At 39.7% G+C, this 19,372-nt stretch overlaps 1 protein-coding gene across 2 annotated transcripts in view; it reads left to right on the top strand.

The window, feature by feature from the left end:
• CERT1 (ceramide transporter 1) overlaps window positions 1-19,372 on the top strand; it is a 128,566-nt gene that overhangs the window by 81,344 nt on the left and 27,850 nt on the right. For both annotated transcript variants that reach the window (XM_082650090.1, XM_082650089.1), the window contains exon 9: window positions 17,251-17,337. In XM_082650090.1, the coding sequence (XP_082506216.1) occupies window positions 17,251-17,337 (87 nt within the window). The remainder of the gene's footprint in view (window positions 1-17,250; window positions 17,338-19,372) is intronic.

Below are 19,372 nucleotides of genomic sequence, written 5' to 3'. Positions count from 1 at the left end.
AGTCCCCCACTATGATTGTGTTACTGTTGATTTCTCCTTTCATGGTTGTTAGCGTTTGCCTTATGTATTGAGGTGCTCCTATGTTGGGTGCATAAACATTTATAATTATTATATCTTCTTCTTGGATTGATCCCTTGATCATTGTGTAGTGTCCTTCTTTGTCTCTTGTAATAGTCTTTATTTTAAAGTCTATTTTATTGGATATGAGTATTGCTACTCCATCTTTCTTTTTATTTCCATTTTCATGGAATATCATTTTCCATCCCCTCACTTTCAGTCTGTATGTGTCCCTAGGTCTGAAATGGGTCTCTTGTAGACAGCATATATATGGTTTTTGTATCCATTCAGCAAGTTTGTGTCTCTTGGTTGAGGCATTTAATCTGTTTACATTCAGGGTTGTTACTGATATATATGTTCCTGTTAGCATTTTCTCAATTGTTTTGGGTTTGTTTTTGTGCGTCTTTTTCTTCTCTTATGTTTCCTGCCTAGAGAAGTTTCTTTAGCATTTGTTGTAAAGCTGGTTTGGTGGTGCTGAATTCTTTTAGCTTTTGCTTGTCTGAAAAGGTCTTGATTTCTCCCTCAAATCTGAATGAGATCCTTGCTGGGTAGAGTAATTTTGGTTGTAGGTTTTTCTCTTTCATCACTGTATGTGTGTCCTGCCACTCCCCTCTGGCCTTTGGAGTTTCTGCTGAAAAATCAGCTGTGCTATTTTTGTTTTCCCCTTGCTGCTTTTAATATTTTTTCTTTGAATTTAATTTTTGTTAGTTTGATTAATATGTGTCCTGGTTTGTTTTTCCTAGGGTTTATCCTGTATGGGACTCTCTGTGCTTCTTGGACTTGGGTGACTATTTCCTTTCCCGTATTAGGGACATTTTCGACTATAATCTCTTCAAATGTTTTCTCAGCCTCTTTCTTTTTCTCTTCTTCTGCGACCCCTATAATTTGAATGTTGGTACGTTTAGTGTTATCCCAGAGGTCTCTGAGATTGTCTTCAGTTCTTTTCATTCTTGTTTTCTTTATTCTGCTCCTTGGCAGTTATTTCCACCATTTTGTCTTCCAGCTCACTTATTCGTTTCTCTGCCTCCATTATTCTGTTACTGATGCCTTCTAGTGTATTTTTCATTTCAGTTATTGTGTTGTTCATCTCTGTTTGTTTGTTCTTTAGTTTTTCTAGTTCTTTGTTAAACATTTTTTGTGTTTTCTCAATCTGTACCTCCATTCTATTTCTGAGATTCTATATCATCTTTACTATCATTACCCTGAATTCTTTTCCAGATAGATTGCCTATTTCCTCTTCATTTATTTGGTCTTGTAGTTTTTTACCTTGCTCCTTCACATGTGACATTTTTTTTTTGCCGTCTCTTTTTGTGTGTGTGTGAGTGGGATTGTGTTCCTGTCTTACTGGTTGTTTGGCCTGAGGCTTCCAACCCTGGAGTTTGTAAGCTGTTGGGTGGAGCTGGGTCTTTGGCTGAGATGAGTACCTCCGTGAGACCTCACTCTGATGAATATTCCCTGTGGTCTGAAGTTCTCTGTTAGTCCAGTGGTTCCAACTCGGAGCTCCCGCCCTAGGACCTTTGACCCGACCCCCAGCTTGTGAACCAAGATCCCGCAAGGCACGTTGGATGGCAAAAAAATAAGAGAGAGAGAACAATAACAAAGTAAAAAATAAAATTAGGAAACTAACAGATACATTAGAAAGGATATGAAAATAAAAATATAGGGCTTCCCTGGTGGCGCAGTGGTTGAGAGTCCGCCTGCAGATGCAGGGGACACGGGTTCATGCCCCGGTCCGGGAAGATCCCACATGCCGCGGAGTGGCTGGGCCCATGAGCCATGGCCACTGAGCCTGCGCTCCGCAACGGGAGAGGCCACAACAGTGAGAGGCCCGTGTACCACCAAAAAAAAATTAAAATATAGATGAATCAACAACCAGAAGGTACCATAGTACCACAGTAATAAAAAAGAGGGGGAGGGAAAAGAGAAAACAAAAAAAGAGAAAAAAAAAAATGGGGAAAAGGCCTTGGCTGTGGAGGGCGGGGCCTAAGCAAGGGTGAGGTTTGGGTGGTGGGCCGGGCCTATGCTCAGGACCCACAGAGTTGAAAAAGGCCCTGGGGGCTGGGGGGGGTATGTGGCTTAGGCTTAAGGAACAGAAGGGACCCAGGCGTGCCCCCCATCCCTGGTCTCAGAGGGCAGGGGACCTCACCTGGGAGCCCAGCAGACTTCCTGGGCTCAAGTCGGCAGGGAAAACACCCTCTTCCTCTCCAGCTCCTCCTGTCCTGGAGGGCCCCTTCCACCTGCCTCTCCTGTTCTATCCTCAGCCTCCTCCCTATGACCCCAGGACCAGTGCGGACAGGGGAAGGGGGTGTCCTTGGAAGGCAGGGGACCAGCCTGGGATCTCAGCAGACTCCCCAGGCCCGGGTGGGTGGGACAAACACCCTCTGATGAGCGGTAATATTTTTAAATTGCTAAGCTGTTATCTCATTCCTTCTGGAATGTACAAAACTTACGTAATTAGCTATCGTCTGGGATTTTAGAAGTCTAGATTACTGAAATATTAGCTGTTACAATTTTAACTTTTATTCTGAAGCTGAGCAAAGTCTTTTGCTATTTTAGGTTTATTTTAGGGAGGACTATCAGCTTTTAAAAATTACCCTATTTTTTCATATTATAAATAAAATAGATGTACATTATAGGAAGATTATAGAAAATACAAATAAGCCTATCTTTTTAATTTAACAATATGTGGTACCCATTTATCTCCTACGAGCAATATGTAAGTACTGTATAATTTTATATTTGTTTATCTCCACTTTGGTCAACACAGATTATATTTCAGGGGAGAGAGCAGGGTGGAGAAAGGAGGGTCCTTGTGCTAGGTTTATGTGTTTATTAGTTTTTTAAAAAACTGCTTGATCGATGTGATTTAGGCTTTCTTTTAAAAATGTTTATTGGTCATTTGTATTTCTTCTTTAATGACTCGTACACGTCCCTTCACGTTTTTATTATTAGAATTTGGGTGTTTTCCCCCTATTGACTTAGAAGATGGGCAGGATTGACTTTATTTCTCAATTATTTTCTTCTTTTTATAGTTTAAAAAAAATCTTTTTAATTGTTCATTTTGTCATATAAAAGTTTTATACTTTCTCGTAATTAACTCACAGTCTTTTGGTACACTTATCTCTACATTTTTTTTCATATTTTAAAAAGCATTTTCTTGTCAACCTAAAGAGGTACACTGAGACATGCTCAAATTACCAGAAATTGAGTTTATTTCAGAACAGCAGAGGATATTACAATTCAGGGAATGCATGCAGTACCAAGTTACAGGAGGTTTTGTTGAGGGTTTGGGGCAGGTTGTATTTATGGGCAAGGAGTACAGACAAGGAAAGTCTAGCCAGAGTCCAAGCAGTAAGTTCTTTGGCTTGAGGATGGGGAGAGATACTTGGTAGATGGTCATTGGTCAGAAGATAAGGCTCAGTCTTCTGATTATCTGGCATTTATGGGAAATCCTTCTCTCAGTTCTTAAATTCTGTTCTTCAGAGGCTGCATGCATAAAATTCTCCATTTCAATCTTCTGGCCACACTGTGAAGCATGTGGGATCTTAATTCCCCAGCCAGGGATTGAACCCGTGCCCCTTGCATTGGTAGCAATGTGTCTTAACCACTGGACTGACAGGGAAGTCCCATCTGGTTCCATTTTAGATCGAAATCCTTTCACACTCTACTTCAAATAATCTTCTGTATTTTCTTTTTTTTTTAATGGTCTCTCCTAAATATATTAATACATCTGAATTTTTAAAAATTATGGTGTAAGGCTTCCCTGGTGGCTCAGTGGTTGAGAGTCTGCCTGCCGATGCAGGGGACACGGGTTCATGCCGTGGTCTGGGAGGATCCCACATGCCGTGGAGTGGCTGGGCCCGTGAGCCATAGCCGCTGAGCCTGTGCGTCCGGAGCCTGTGCTCCGCAACAGGAGAGGCCACAGCAGTGAGTGCCACTGCAAAAAAAAAAAAAAAATTATGGTGTAATGGAGGAATCTATATTTTATTGCAGTGGCATTTATTGAATAAACCATCTTTTTTCCAGCCATTTGAAATGCATCTCCCTCTTTCTCTTTTAATGAAGAAAATAAGGGCACTTCACTTCTTTTTTCACCATCTTCCTGTTCATGAAAAATTAACAAAGAAATGGAAAATATATTCTAGTCTTATTGAGAATTACAAGCTAGGAACGGCATCTCAGAAAGCTCTGAGAACTGTTCCATCCGTTAGAAGTGGTTTTTAGACAGGATGTACATCATATCAAATGACGTAATAGTGACAGTTTACACAGTTCACTTCTGCAGGTACAAAGTGGTAGGTAACCTGACTCTTTACAAGATAAAGAAGAAAGGTTATCTTTTAAGAAGTTGCCTTTTTTTTTTTTTGTGGTATGCGGGCCTCTCACTGTTGTGGCCTCTCCCGTTGCGGAGCACAGGCTCAACGGCCACGGCTCATGGGCCTGGCCGCTCCGCGGCATGTGGGATCTTCCTGGACCGGGGCACGAACCCGTGTCCCCTGCATCGGCAGGTGGACTCTCAACCACTGTGCCACCAAGGAAGCCCCAGGAGTTGTCTTAATGCTAGAAGAATGTTGCAGTTTAGGATTGGGCAGGTATTTTTGCCGATGGGGAAAATTTGGTCATGATGCATAATGCAGATATACAGTACACTATAGAGGGGAAAGAGGGGGCCAAAAGGCAGAGAAAATTTTTATGTTTAAATTTTTCTTTTCTTGCCATAAAATATGAATTTTATTTCACAATTTCCTCTTTCTGATCATTAACCTTTCTATGGAAAGCATTAGGTGATCAAATATTTGGTCCCTTGATGCCAGGGTGGTTGCTCGCTTGCCGTTGGTCCATCGTGTCCCTCAATGTTGGGTCCTAATAGCCCTTTTCTCTTTTTTGGGGGGATGCAGGGTGGGGTGGGGAATTATACTAGCAGAATGTTTAACAAGGACTGAGAGCCAATTCTAGGCTGTCCAGTAAGACAAGACAATTCCCCTCACATGTGCATTATGTATGCCTATTATTTTATAGAGCACTGGAGACATGATCCAAAGTTTTAAGTTGTTTAGACATCATTATTTTACTACGAATAGGTGATACACAGCATGAAAGGCAAGAAGCTATCACCTTGTAAGTTCCACAAACTAGTTTAAGTTGCCAGTAGAACCAACAGCATCATTAACAAAGATTTAAGCCAAGATCCTCCTGAACCAAACCCTTTTCCTAGTATTTCCCCTAAACTGGGAAGAGGATTTTTCAGAGCGGAAATTTGACTCTTTTTTTTTTTTGTGGTACGTGGGCCTCTCACTGTTGTGGCCTCTCCCGTTGCGGAGCACAGGCTCCGGACGCGCAGGCTCAGCAGCCATGGCTCATGGTCCCAGCCGCTCTGCGGCATGTGGGATCTTCCCAGTCTGGGGCACGAACCCGTGTCCCCTGCATGGGCAGGTGGCCTCTCAACCACTGAGCCACCAGGGAAGCCCTTGACTCTTCGTATGTTATAAGATGAGTTAACAAATATCGTGGCCAAATGGTCATACCATTGGAAACATGATAGAAACCAGTGTGCTCCCATTACAGATTGACATCAAAGATTGACAGGAGCTACCCATCAGTGATCTTGAGCCCAAGGGAAACGAATAACATATCTTCCTAACCAACCTGAGGAAAGCCAAGGTCGTAAACTTGTTCCATAAAACCATTGGGTCCTCTTAGGGGCTACCCAGTATTCACCATCTAATGAAAAGTATTGTTTATGACCAGGTTCAGAACAGGCATCATTAATTGGCCAGGTAAGACTTGAAGCTCCTCGATGGGCAAAGCCCAGGCCTTCTACTCCTCAGGTACCTGAGGCTGGGGGTCTACCCCAGTCCTCCCCCCACCCCCTGGCTCCTAGAACAGCCTCCCTGGCTGTTCCAGGCTGGCACTGCCCTCTCCACCACCCCCCAGCTGCCCTCAGCTGTCTTCCCTTGTGCACAGCCCTCTGTGCTGTCCACCCCTCCCTCTGGCAGGTAGCAGGGCAATAGGTGGGGAGGAGCTGCGGTCTATGAGGACCAAGGTGGGGCTCAGGCCCTGTCCTCCTCCCCAGGAGGGGCTCCGTATGCATTCCTTGGTGCTCTCTGAGTGTAGCTGACATCCTGCCCATTTGGAGCAGATGCCTGTGTGCATGTGTTTGCATGCCTGTCCAATGTATATTGTATCTTAGCTTCCATTTTTAAAATTGTTCTGTACAGAGAGATGCAGCAGGGGGGTGGGAGGGCAGAGTGGACAGAGGGAAGCCACCCTGCACCCGCATTGGGTGTCTGGGCTGGGAGCAAGAAGGCTACAAAGGGTCTGGCCTGGCCCAGGCCCCACCTTGGGCTCAGCACGAAAGGGCTTTCAATGAATTAAGTGAAAACTTTTTTACAAAAATCAAAGCTCCAAACGTATTAGAAATAAAATATGAACTTGCAAAAAAAAATTAATTGGCCAGGTATTAGCATCTCACTTAGTGATATTGGCAGTGATACTAGCTTGCACAGTGCTAGAGTTTCTTTCTTTTAAAATAAAATTTCTAAGAGCTGTCCAGTTAGAGCCTTGGAGAGGAGAAATCTACCAAGGCAACCTGGGAGTACTGGACATAGGTAATTGGCCACAAACCCAGTAATTAGATTGATTTTTTTTTGAAACTTGCAAATGATTGAGCTCAAGCAAAAGTGTGAGGAGAAAAAAAAGTGTGAGCAGTTGTCAAAGTAATCAGTATACAGACCTAGTACAGCATCTTGGATCAGCTGTCTTCTTCAGATGTCTTCTCTTGCTGGTCTGGTAGTGCTGTTCTTAGTCAAAGTCAAGTGTCAGAAACAGGAGTTGCAGTTTATTCAGGAGAGGAGGCCTGATATGCAGTTTATTCAGGAGAGGAGGCCTGATATGCAGTTTATTCAGGAGAGGAGGACTCTTCCAATATGGCTATAAAGAGTCCTTTATCTGATACCTGTTCCAGTATGAATAATCTCCTGGTTGCAGGTCATGGCACATCTGATCTTCATCCAAAGTTAGATTACTGTGATAAGCTTCAGAAACAAACTTGGAGTATCCTTTTAATAACTAAACTTTATAATAATACAACAACAAGGAAACTATCTGGGAAATGAGTCTTAGGCAGTAGTAAATAAAGACCTCATTTAATAAAACTAGAATTTAATATCCACTGAAACATAATCTATTTCTCTCTAAAATTACCCTAATTTCTACCAAATGTAGCCACATTAAGACAAATTGGTTTGCAAAATGTCTGGTTAATTGACAACCTAGGCTCTTTAAATTGGCTGTGCTGGAACTTTTCACAAGGAATCTCAGATTGAACTTTTAAAAAAAAAATTCTCAGGGCCAGGAAAGTCACACTGAAGGCATGTCATAGATTCCGCCTGTGACAGCTGTAGATTTGGGTGCTAGGTTTGGGTGAATTTCTCTCTTCTCATAGTCTCCTGAATACCTTGAGATTCCTGTACCTGTTAGGAGGTGACCTTCCTTATTACCTGAGAAAGTTGCTAGGAACCTAAGAGTTTACAGGTTCTGAAGGGATCAGGTAGAGAGAAAAGATTAATGTTTCAATTCTACATACAGAGTTGTGATTTAAAGGTTTCTTTATATCTGGAAAACAGATTAAAAACAAGTAATATTTCAGACAAAAAACAAAAATTATATAACCATACTCATAATTTCACTCAGTCTTATGTGACTAATCTTTGATCTTAATCTTCAGTTAATGGTTTTATGAAGCCATCAGGTTTTCCATCAGAAGTCTTTAATTTCTTACCCAGTTCAGTGGTATGATCTGAAAGTTATCAGAAACCTATACTTGTCCAAAAGTCCTTTCTGTGAATCTTCTTCAAGTTGAAGCATTTTTGCAAAAACTTCAGAGTAAAATAATAACTGTCCATAAATGATAAAAGATTCAAAAAGTCAAGGCTAAAGAAAGACCTGATTACAATGCCAATTGACAAATAAACTTGGTTACTGTTGTGACATACAACAATTTAAGATAATTACTAGAATTATGACTGATAACATTTTACCAGGACATACCAGATTTTTAGGAGTTCTATATAATTTCTAGAATTTCTATATTAATAACATTTACCCATATGATATAACCTGAGAAGTTTTATCACCACTCAAATTTGACAATGCTTCCCATGTAATTTAACATACCAAATAAGACTAATTAGTTTAATATTCCTCTCTCTGGGAGGGAGAGAAAACAAATATTTTGAGGCATACCAGGGACCCTTTGGAAAACCTCAGAGTTAACTAGAGGTCCAGTGAACTTCATTTAGAATTTGATCTTTGGGACATTTGTCAAAAATATCAAAAAGTTTCAAAATACTTAGTTAAATAGGATCATAGGTCACTGTGAAACAATACTCATTCGTTTAAGCAAAGTGACAATAAAAGATCTCAAAGGTAATAAATCACTTAAAGGCAAAGAAAGTCACACAATCTCTTACCAAAAGCAGCTCAATATTTTAAGAAAACTTTGTGCTCTTAGAGAGAAAACTGAATTCTGGTTTTATACACTTTGCCTTTAAAAATCATTTTCTTAACTAAACTCAATCTTAGCCAATCCTGACCACGTACAAAACTCTTTTCTCAGTGTTCCTTTTCCTCGACCCTTTTACAACTTTCTGTATCCATATTATTTTGTCCCTTATTTTCTTTTCCATTCAGAAACAACCAGCTCTAAGACAAAACTACCCTTTTTTTCCTTTAACAAAATGCATTTCCATTCCTTATACCCTCTTTTAGTGAAAACATACTTCCCATTTTCCTTGGATACTAAAATGTTTCCCTTATTATTTTAGTAGCTTTAGTTACACATATTATAATTCTTAACCTTAAAACATAGTTTCTAGCAAAAACTAAGCAATTATGAACTGTCTTTTCCGTTAGTATTCTTCAGATTGGCAAGCTTATAAATAATATTTATGGTTCTAGAAAACGTTCTCTTTCTTACAGAAAATGTCTCAATGTGACAACAAACATATTAATAGTCCTAACTAACCTTAGTTTCTTTGAAAAAGGAAACCTGTGCTCAGTAATTAATGTACCAGTATCTTAGCTGGAAATGACCTGGGTATTCGATGGATTCCCATTATTTAAGTTAATTTAGCACAACTCTAAAGTTTCAAGTTACCAAAATCTGGAAAGAGTATTTTAGATAGACATCCCCAAAACACAGTTATTCCTAAAGAGTTAAAAGTTTCATCGTATTGTTATTTTTTCTTGCTGAACAACTTTCTAACAAGAATAATAAGGTTTAATTTAATTTCTAGTATACCTAGGTACAATAAAAATATTATACTTAATGTTGATGACTCTAAAGACATGTCTGTATTAATTAAACCAACAAGCTTAAGCTAACTTTAATACCAGATATTAATTCAGTACTGAATATTTCCTAGATCACATAAGCCTGAAATTCATTCTAGCCAGGTTCTTTTGTATTTCTGAATATTTATATAACTGTTTAATTTCCTTTAAGCCAATTAAACAGAGCTCTTTTACAAATTAATTTTTGCAGTACCACACATCTACAACACACCTATGTAAATACGAAGAAACACACAAACAGACACAGAGACCTCATAGTGCCCATTCCAAAATTTCAGCCAGGAATCAGGTGTAACAATATAAAACCCTCAGTTATAAAAGAGATTGAATTCAAATTGGGTTTCTGGCAGATGGAACAAATCAAGATCACCTATCTAGATTGCTAAAACCTTTTTACTAGTATTTATGAGAAGACACTTAAGATTTCTATTTGTCATTAACAAGTCAAGTACCAAGTTATTTACCCTCCCTCAAGGCCAGAAAAAATTTCTTTTTCTCTGTTTACAAGCCTCTTAAGATAAATAAGGGGACATTTTGGGAGTGGTAAAAAGATTGGTGGGCTTTGGATTATTTCTGGAGCCATACCTCTGGTCCTATAAAGACTAGATTTGGAAAATAAGGACAGTTTTTTGTTTTTGTTTTTTCCTCAAAGAATTGGGTGGCTACCTCAGTGATTTCAAAGGACTGACATAGCCCTTCACCTTTGTTGGAATGTCTTACTTTCCCTCATTTAGCTTAGGGAAGAAGCAGCACCACCCCCCTCCAAAAAAAATTACTATCAGGTTCCAATTACCAGCTATGGTCAGTTTAGTCAAACCATTGGCTTCCCACCTCCCAACTTGGTAATTAATGTATTTATTATTTTAATTTTAATTATTTAGTTAGTTAGTTAGTTGCACCGGGTCTTAGTTGCGGCAGGCGGGCTTCTTAGTTGTGGCAGGTGGGCTCCTTAGCTGCAGCTCAAGGGCTCCTTAGTTGCAGCTCGAGGGCTCCTTAGTTGTGGCTCACTGGCTCCTTTAGTTGTGGCATGCAAACTCTTAGTTGCAGCATGCATGTGGGATCTAGTTCCCTGACCGGGGATTGAACCTGGGCTCCCTGCATTGGGAGTGTGGAGTCTTAACCACTGCGCCACCAGGGAAGTCCTGGTAATCTGTTTATAAACACTTTTAAGGATTCTCCCTGGGTTTAAGAAATTATTTAACTGTGGCCCTCAGTTCAGCCTTTGATCTGAAGAGGCTTGCCTGCAAGCCTCATGTAGTCCCATTCCTAAAGGTAACCATTTAATAGGATCTTCTGAGTAGAAAGGCAATTCAGATAGGAGATTATTAGTAGATGGGAACAGTAATTAAAGTTTTAGGTACCTTTTATATCATTAATCTTTTATTAGCTTTCTACAACAAATCTTTCAATGAGGCTATTTTGAAATTTTGAAGCCTTTTGGGGCTTCTGTATACCAATTAAAATAGGTACAATATTTAAGATGAGAGCTCTCTAAAATTTTAACAATTTAGTAGACTTTCCCATTCAAAGGATCTAAGAAGCTAGCCTGACAAATATTTTTCCCTGCTAATATAATTTTAGAAAAGAGAAAAACTCTTACTGCTGTTGAAAAAAATCAGTTTGGGAGTGCCAGAAGAACCTATCTCACCATTTCAGGGCCCAACATCCTTTAGTTCCGATTAAGAACTTGCAAGCATACATAAACCCAGCTGGTATTCTCATAGGTGACTGTCCATCTGGGAGCTGTTTGGCCTTTGAGGCACAATTTCCTATTATTTCGTAGCCTAATTCAGATATGGGATATGAGATATGATCTGCACAGCTTTCTGAGGACGGTGTGGTAGATCAACGGTGTGGTAGATCAAATGTGTGCTGTTTCTGAGTCTAGCCCCAAGGAGTTAACCTTGGGTTGGTTTGACTCTTGTACATGGCTCAGTTTCTCCCTGTGACAGTCTAAAACCGCCATGGGTGCTGAGGGCACTAGGTTATCAGCCTCTGTTGTGCCCCGTCGGATGAGCAGTATTTACCTAATGGTTGTAGTGGATCTCCCTTATTCTTCAGAGCTGAATAATTCAGTCTCTCATTTCACTAGCAAAAGCTTTGTTCAGAACATATATCAACTCACTTTTTTCAATGTAAGCCAAAGTTAACAAAAACCCAGCCACCTATGTTTCCCTGGGCCCCTTGTCCAGATCCCCGAAGTCCTGCCCAAGAACTGCACCAGTGCCCCTTAAGACTCCAAGCCTTAAGTGAAACAGCTCAAATAAAATTTCAGGATCATTACTCAAACAATGAGATCCAGATATTAGGAGAGCTCACCAGAACACCTGAGGAGTACTGAGAAGCTGGTGGGGCTCAATGGACCCATGCTTGGTACTGAGCACTAGTTCTGGGTTGACTCCAGGTGTTCACTAGTGGGTATCTCTGATATCCTGCCAGCTAAACCATGCATGTCAACAAAAATGAATCAGTCAATCTGAGAAAGAAATGGAAATTTTATTTGAGCCAAACTGAGGACTGTTCTGCCCATTAGAAGTCAAAGCACAGTAATATAAGTTTTTTGAGACAGAGGGCGGTACATCAAATGATGTAATATTGACAGTTGACACAATCCAGTTTTACAGGAACAAGGTTGTAAGTCATGTGACCCCTTACAAGATCAAGAAAGAAGGTTATCTTTTAAGGAGTTGTCTTGTTGATGCTAGGAAAATGTTGCACCTTAGGACTGGGCTGGTATTCTTGGGGAAGATTTGGTCAGGATGCATAATGCAGATATACAGTACAGAGTAGGGGGGAAAGAGGAGGCCAAAGGGCAGAGAAAATTTTTTTACGTTTAAATTTTCCTTGTCTTGCCATAAAGTATGAATTTTATTTCAAATCCCTGTAGTATCAAGTTATGTAATTCTTAAATAAACTAGGGCCTGGTTTTACACTTTTTTCCCCTTTTGGAGTTTTGAACCATCTGTATTTACTTGTGTTCATACTACATTTGCATGGATTTGACAGTAATTCAAAATATGACTTTGTTTTGATCCTTACCAAACATTCATGATGTTCTAGTTATCGAACAAAGTTTAAATGTTTCTGTCATCTGTGGCCTCAGAAATTATAATCTTAAATCCGTGCCTTAAGATTTTACTAATGTAAGACACTGCTAGGCATGGGTGATATTGCAAGGAACAAGGTAAACAAGGGTCCTGCCTGAGGGCCTTAGCTGCGTACATAATGGGAACACAGAGTAGTTAACAGGCAATTAGAATAATGTATGTTATGGAACACTTTAACACTGTGAACACAGATATTGAGTCAGGGATGGCTTCCAGATGCAACGACGTCTGAGCTAAAACCTTAAGAATGAGTCAGCTGAGTATTTGTTAACCAGGTGAATAGCCTGTAAAGTGTTTGCTTATAGGGGCTGAGAAGAAAGAAGATATTTGGAGACCAGAAGAAAAAGAGCATTTTGCCGCAGGGTAACGCAAACCACTTATCTGTGGAGGGTAGAGCCAATCAAAAGTAGGGAGTGGCAAGACTGGCTAGAACCAGTATCCTCAGGCAATGGGTTTAAGTCATTCTTACTTCCTGCAGTGAGGAGAGTGGACTGAAGTTGACTGTTGTGACTGAGGGCTTGGAGACTTTTTCAGTATTACAGGTGAGAATTGAAGATAGCCTACATGGACAAATCAGATATTTGGAAGGTAGAACTGAAGGGTGTGGTGACTGAATGAGGGAAAAAAGAGGGATTCAAGAACAGGCCCAGGTTTCTGCCTTAGATAGATTGGTATGGAGATGAGGGAAGAACAGGTTTTAGACACGGTGCATCTGAGTTGAAACATTCACTTGAACACTCCATCTTATATATTATTAGATGTAAAGATCTAACACTTAGGAGAGAGATGGACAGGCTATGAATTTGGGAATCATCAGAAGAAGACTGAAGTCACAGAAATGAGTAAGAATGCTGTGGGGAGAGCAAGTGTGGAACCCTGAGGAGCACTCACGTTTAAGGGGTAGACAGAGGAGGCGCCTGCCCTGGAACCCAAAGAACAGTGCTTACTTAGAGAGGAACTGGGAAATTAAGACTCGCAGGGGAAAGATGGCTCCAAAGAGAGTCATTAACATAAGAAATGCTGCTAATAATTAGGGCAAGTAGATAAAGACTATGAAGTGTCCCATAGATTCAGCAATAAGTAGCTCTTTTCTTTGGTAAGCGTGATGAGATAAAAGTGTTCAAGTTTTTTAATAAAGGAAAATTTATTCCAATTACTTTAGTTCTGCCTCGGATTTTTAACGCTGTAGTTCCCAACTGGTAAACTTCTGAGACTGATGTAATTGAATAGAATGAATGAGTATTACAATTTTTTAAAGAGTAGATGTGGTTATGATCAATAGAATTTTTAAATCATTAGAAAATATGTTTGAGTTCAGAATAGATTTGGGGTATTTTATATTTTTCTCATATCAGCAGAGACCAAAGTGATACTGCTGTCAGTTAAGTGTCTGAAATGTTTTGACTTTATAAAGGGAGTCCTTCAGGACTCTTTCATGATCCAGCTGGTCATTAGATGGTTATGTCAGGGAGGAATAAATTTTCCTCTACCCTTCTATGTTCTTCTGGCTCATCTAAGAATTAAATTGACATGAGGCAGATTAACAGAAAATCAAAGTTTAATAATATGTATATGTGGGAGAGATCCAGGAAAACTGAGTAACTCAATAAAATGACTGAAACCCTCACTTTAAATACCATCTTCAGCTAAAGACAAAAGAAAATGTGGGCATAGTGGTTTGGAACTTAAAAGAGGTGTAAGACAATTCACAGGAAGATGGGAATGCAAATGTTTGGTAAACAAATGTTTGCTGGGCCATGCAGAAACAGTGGGACACACAGTAGGCTCTGGTCTCTAGACCCTGCTGAGTTTCCCCCGTAACACCTAGCCAATGTTCTTCGCAGATACCTCTAGTGATAGCTCTATTCCAGGAACAGACCCTCTATCTAAAATTTTTTTAGGCAGTGAGAGGGGAAGGTCAAAGTTTCTTCCTGAGTCTTTTGGGCCTTAATTGTTTTTAGCTCAAAATAATCCACATGCCAAAGAGACATTTTGGGGTGGTACGTTTTGCTCCCCTGCAGTTATATTCACTTAATGGTAATTCATCAAGATGTGTACTGTTCTATATGAGTGTTGTAGTTAAATTAAAAGTTGTGTGGGGGGGTGTGGTTTGAAGTGACTTTTGAGGGATCCCCATAACTCTACAAGAACTACTACATTGAATCAAGATTTCTGATATGCCTGTGCGAAATGACAGGAGCATTACAGCATGGTTCTTCCCTCTCTTCTTGTGTGGCCCCAGGTTGTGGCAGCGCAGGGATGATGTTGCTTCTACTTTTTAATGGAGTAGTGACGACTTGGGATTTATTCCAGACAGACCCACAATTGTCCACGTGTCTTATTTTGTATATTTAAAAATTGGGGGAACTTAAACCCAAGCCTGCCTTTTCAGCCTTCAGTTTGATCTCAGGTGGCCTCAGCTTGCAGAGGCTTGAAGCAGGGTTTCGGTTCCCAGCCAGAGATTGAGGTCGGGTTACGGTGGTGAGAGCACCAAATCCTAGCCACTAGACCAGTGGTCAGTGACAAGGCCCTGGCCCTTCAGCTTTGCAGAAAAGAATTCCCACAAAGACGGAAAGTAGTGAAACAAGTAAAGTGTTTATTAGGAGGAAGAAAAGAGTACAGTACGTGTGGATAGACACAGGGGCAGACTCAGAGAGTCACGCCCTCGTGGTAGTTTGAATCACTTATATGGGGCGTTTCTTCCCGGTTTCCTTTGGCCAATCATTTTGATTTGCCTGGTTCAGAGTTCGTATTTGGTATATCTCAGGATCCTCCCATGTGTGCACGCACATCTCTTAGCCGAGATGGATTCTACTGAAGAGGCCTATGGGTAGTTAGCATCACTTACTGTGGGGTGGCGCCCCCTCCCTTTTTGACCTCCAAGGAGCCTTTCTGTGCATGTGTAGTCAGGGAGGTCTCCTGACTTCAAGAATGAGAAATATGTGTTCTCTTATCTTCTATCTGGGCAGGGCCCAGCCTCCTCCTCCTATTTTCATCATAGAGTATCCACAGAGAACGAACTCCAGCTGTTTGCCCCAGGGGCCCATCTATCTCCTGCCTCAAGTTTAATAGTAATATGAAGCTGCTGTAGAGAGGGATATTTCCCCCTCTGCCCCTCTTCAGTTCTTGTGGCTGGACTAATAATAAAATGGACACAAGATAGATTAATAGGAGAAAAACAAATTTTATTTCATGTGTGTGTGGGTCCCACAGAAATGGGACCAAAACAGTGGCCAAAGCAGGCAGGTTTTATACTCTCAACAAAGAAACAACGAAGTTGTGAGGGCAAAGAAACTTAGGTTTGGGGTGCCCAATTAGTGAAAAATCTAAACAGAGTTTGGACTTGGAGTAGTAAATTTAAAATGTAACAAGATTTGTTTATATAGGTTTCCTGCTTCTCAGACCAGATTCCCTATCTTTGACAATAATGGTGTCCTACCTCCAGATGCAGGGAATACACATTTCACATGAGATTTGTTTCCTGCTTTCAGGGAGACAGGAGTGTCTCCTGTGGCACTGGCCATTTCTTGAGTAACCTTAATTCAAAATAATCAATGTGCCACTGAGGCACATTTTGGGGTAGCCTACTCTGGGCCCCAACAAAGCTATTGTTCCACTTATAGTCCACTTAAATTTGTTTTAACACAGCAAGATACACACATAGCTTGCTTGTTTCCATTTTGCTATTGTTCTTTATATTTTTATCTTCTGATACAGCTGAGGTTCTACTTGCATTAGAACTACTTGGAGGACTTATTAAACACGCATATTCCTGGCTCCACCCAAGACCTACTGCAAAGTAATTTCTGCGAATGGGGGCCTGGGAATTTTCATTTTAACAGGTTCCCCAGGCAGTTCCCCAAGTGATTGAGAACCACTGCTCTACCATTCTAAGCAGGCTTTCAAGCATCAGTTCAACTTTTTTTTCTCTATGATATTATTGTCTTTGCTTATAGGAAGGTTCCCCTCAGAAGCCCTATCTGTACTTCTCATTGGCTATAGATCTGCAACTTTGTACTTAAAACCTTCCTGCAATTTTATATGGTTTCCGTCGATAAGTCCTCAAGTCACAGGTACTCAGCTCTGCCACTGTACCATGAAAACAGATATAAACCATACATGAATGAACATGATTATATTCCAATAAAGCTTTATTTAAAATTCATATAATTCCCACATGTCATGAATTTTTTTTTTTTTTTTTTTTTTTACTTTTTCCTTTTTTTTTTGGGCCATGCCACTCAGCTTGTGGGATCTTAGTTCCCTGACCAGGGGTTGAACCTGGGCCCTCAGCAGTGAAAGCACAGAGTCCTAACCACTGGACCACCAGGGAATTCCCCATGAAATGTTGTTATTGTTTCCCAGCCATTTAGAAATGAAATTCTGAGCTTAAAGCCCATTCTGAAAGTAGGCAGTAGACTAGAATTGACCCACAGGCCATAGTTCACCAACCCCCTGCTCTAGATTGTTGCCCTAACACAGTGTCGGTCAATATACAGTAAGTATTTGAGTACTGAGTGAGTGAATTAATTGTAACACTCTGTGCACTGATTTTGCACAGAGCAATATGTTGTTCATCTTTGTGATAATATTACCTAGTGTACTAACTGGTTCAGAAATGTTTGTCAGCTCACTTTTCAACTTTCTCCTAGAGTTAATGCCATGCCAGGGTTATCAATGTTTTCTATTTTCTTGAATCAACAGCTTTTTTTTCCCCTGTATGTCTGAATAGGAAGGCCCAAACAGTTTGATTAATGAGGAAGAGTTCTTTGATGCTGTGGAAGCTGCTCTTGACAGGCAAGATAAAATAGAAGAACAGGTATGTATATTATTAAAAATTATTAAAAATCCTTGATGTATGTTATTCATATAAATAGAATTTGAAATCATGATCCTAATAACCTAAAAATGAACTCTCGTCTACAGTGAGTCACAAATGTAGAAGAATCTTTATAAGTCACTTTATTGACCAATTTCCAAGCAATAGAAAGAAGACTAATGATTGTTTAAAGCAGGCATGCATAATTAACATGAAATTAAATGGAAATATTCTGCCTGTTCCCCTTGAAGTATCCAACCTATTATCATTCTGTTAATACAAAGTATATATTTGCTCTGAGTAAAACAGTCTCTTTGAATTTCTCTTCACCACCAAGCGCCATATGAATTCAAAAGGAAGATGACCAAGAATTTATTTTTCTTCTATGTTAGTACCATTCAGTTTTTATTATTAACTCATTTATTGCTTTCACTACCTTCACCTTAATTACTTCCTCACTTTTAACTTTGCTCAGTGTTTTTTCATCATTAAATTCACAGCAGTTATACCCAGCTCCTTCTGTGGAAATTGAAGGAAGGCATTTCTAAAATCCTTTAACTCTAGTGTCAAGATTAATTTGAGCCTTTACCTTTAATTCTGCAACAATGCAGTTACCATATATTACCACTAGATGGTACTTAAAGATGAATTTTAGCTATTCTTCTCAAGACTTTAAGCATCTTGCAAATAAATCATATGTGTATCAGTTTTATACTACAAATTAACTTGCATAGAAGAATTGGCTTGTTTATTCCCTCTGATTGCTAGGGCAGTCATGGCTATTATGCCCATTTACTGATCTATCTATCCGAGGGTAAGTCATCTGCAATAGTGGCTGTTTGCTTTTCATGCTTATTTTTCCCCTGTATTTTATCAGTGATGAAAAGTTTGTCACATTAATTTATAAAAGCTTACTGCTCATTTTTTATACCCAAAAGATGCTACACAGCACTCAATAGAACTTTCAGTTCCTAAATAAGGTCTAATTTTGGATGCCAAAAGTATCTGAAATAGCATCATTGTATTTGGTTTTTTAGGGTGTTTTGGGTGTTTTTTTTTTTTCCCCCTTCACTGTGTTTTCACTTTTGTTTTAATCTAAGATGTGTTATTTCGTGAAGAATAGCAAACTGTGAGGTCAAGACAAGTTAGTCTTAGTTTTGCCAGTAACTGTGTAGCTCTAAACATATCACTTAAATCCTCTGGGCCTTGGTTTTCTAATCTGAAACAAGGAGTTGGACAAGATGATTCAGATCATCCCTTCTGGCTCTAAAATGCTCCTCCACTGAGTATCAATATGGTGGTTGAGCTGGAGTTGAAGAGAATCAATAAAAACTTCTGTATGCTTTAGAAAAAAGAAATATTCACAGGGCGATCAACTCATTTAATATCAGTCTATTCCTGACACTCTAGTAGATAAAAACAAGTCATTAAACAGACCATGATTTTCTTTGCCTGAGAGCCAGGCACGTTGATATGACAAAGATAATCACACACACAATACAGCATAGTTTCTGGTACAGTATATTTAGTAAATATTTATTGAACAAGTGAGAAGAAACTAGGCAAGCTGAGAAGGAGGCAAGAGGTTAAGTGGCAGCTTAACAAGAGTGAGGTGATGGGATGAAGGCAGAATACCTTCATGGAAAGGAGACAAAGATATACATGATATGTTCTTTTGAACATAACTGAAGCAAACAATGATTATTGGTTCAAATAATACAGCCCTCCAAGGCCCTGATGATGTGGAATGATTGGAATAATTTGGCCAGAGTTAGGATAAGAAAATTATTTTGGTAGCAGTGTTAAGGTTGATTCATGGTAAATGGTGCTATGCTGGTATTGGAAATCCTGACTGGGAGCAAAAATAAAAGAACTAATCCTTGGTAGTGTCTACGGAATCCAAAAGAAGAAAATTGGGATACATGAAGTGTCAAGATTTGGCAAGGCTTGTATCTTTGTATCTTTAGAGTAACTTCATAATTCAAATATTTATAAGAACTAAAGTATTCAGTAATTAAATGTTATATTATCCATT

Source organism: Grampus griseus (assembly GCF_964374135.1).
Source record: "Grampus griseus genome assembly, chromosome: 3".
Taxonomy (NCBI): Eukaryota; Metazoa; Chordata; class Mammalia; order Artiodactyla; family Delphinidae; genus Grampus; species Grampus griseus.
Note: the sequence above shows the minus strand (reverse complement) of the source record. Positions and strands in the feature narration are given on the sequence as shown.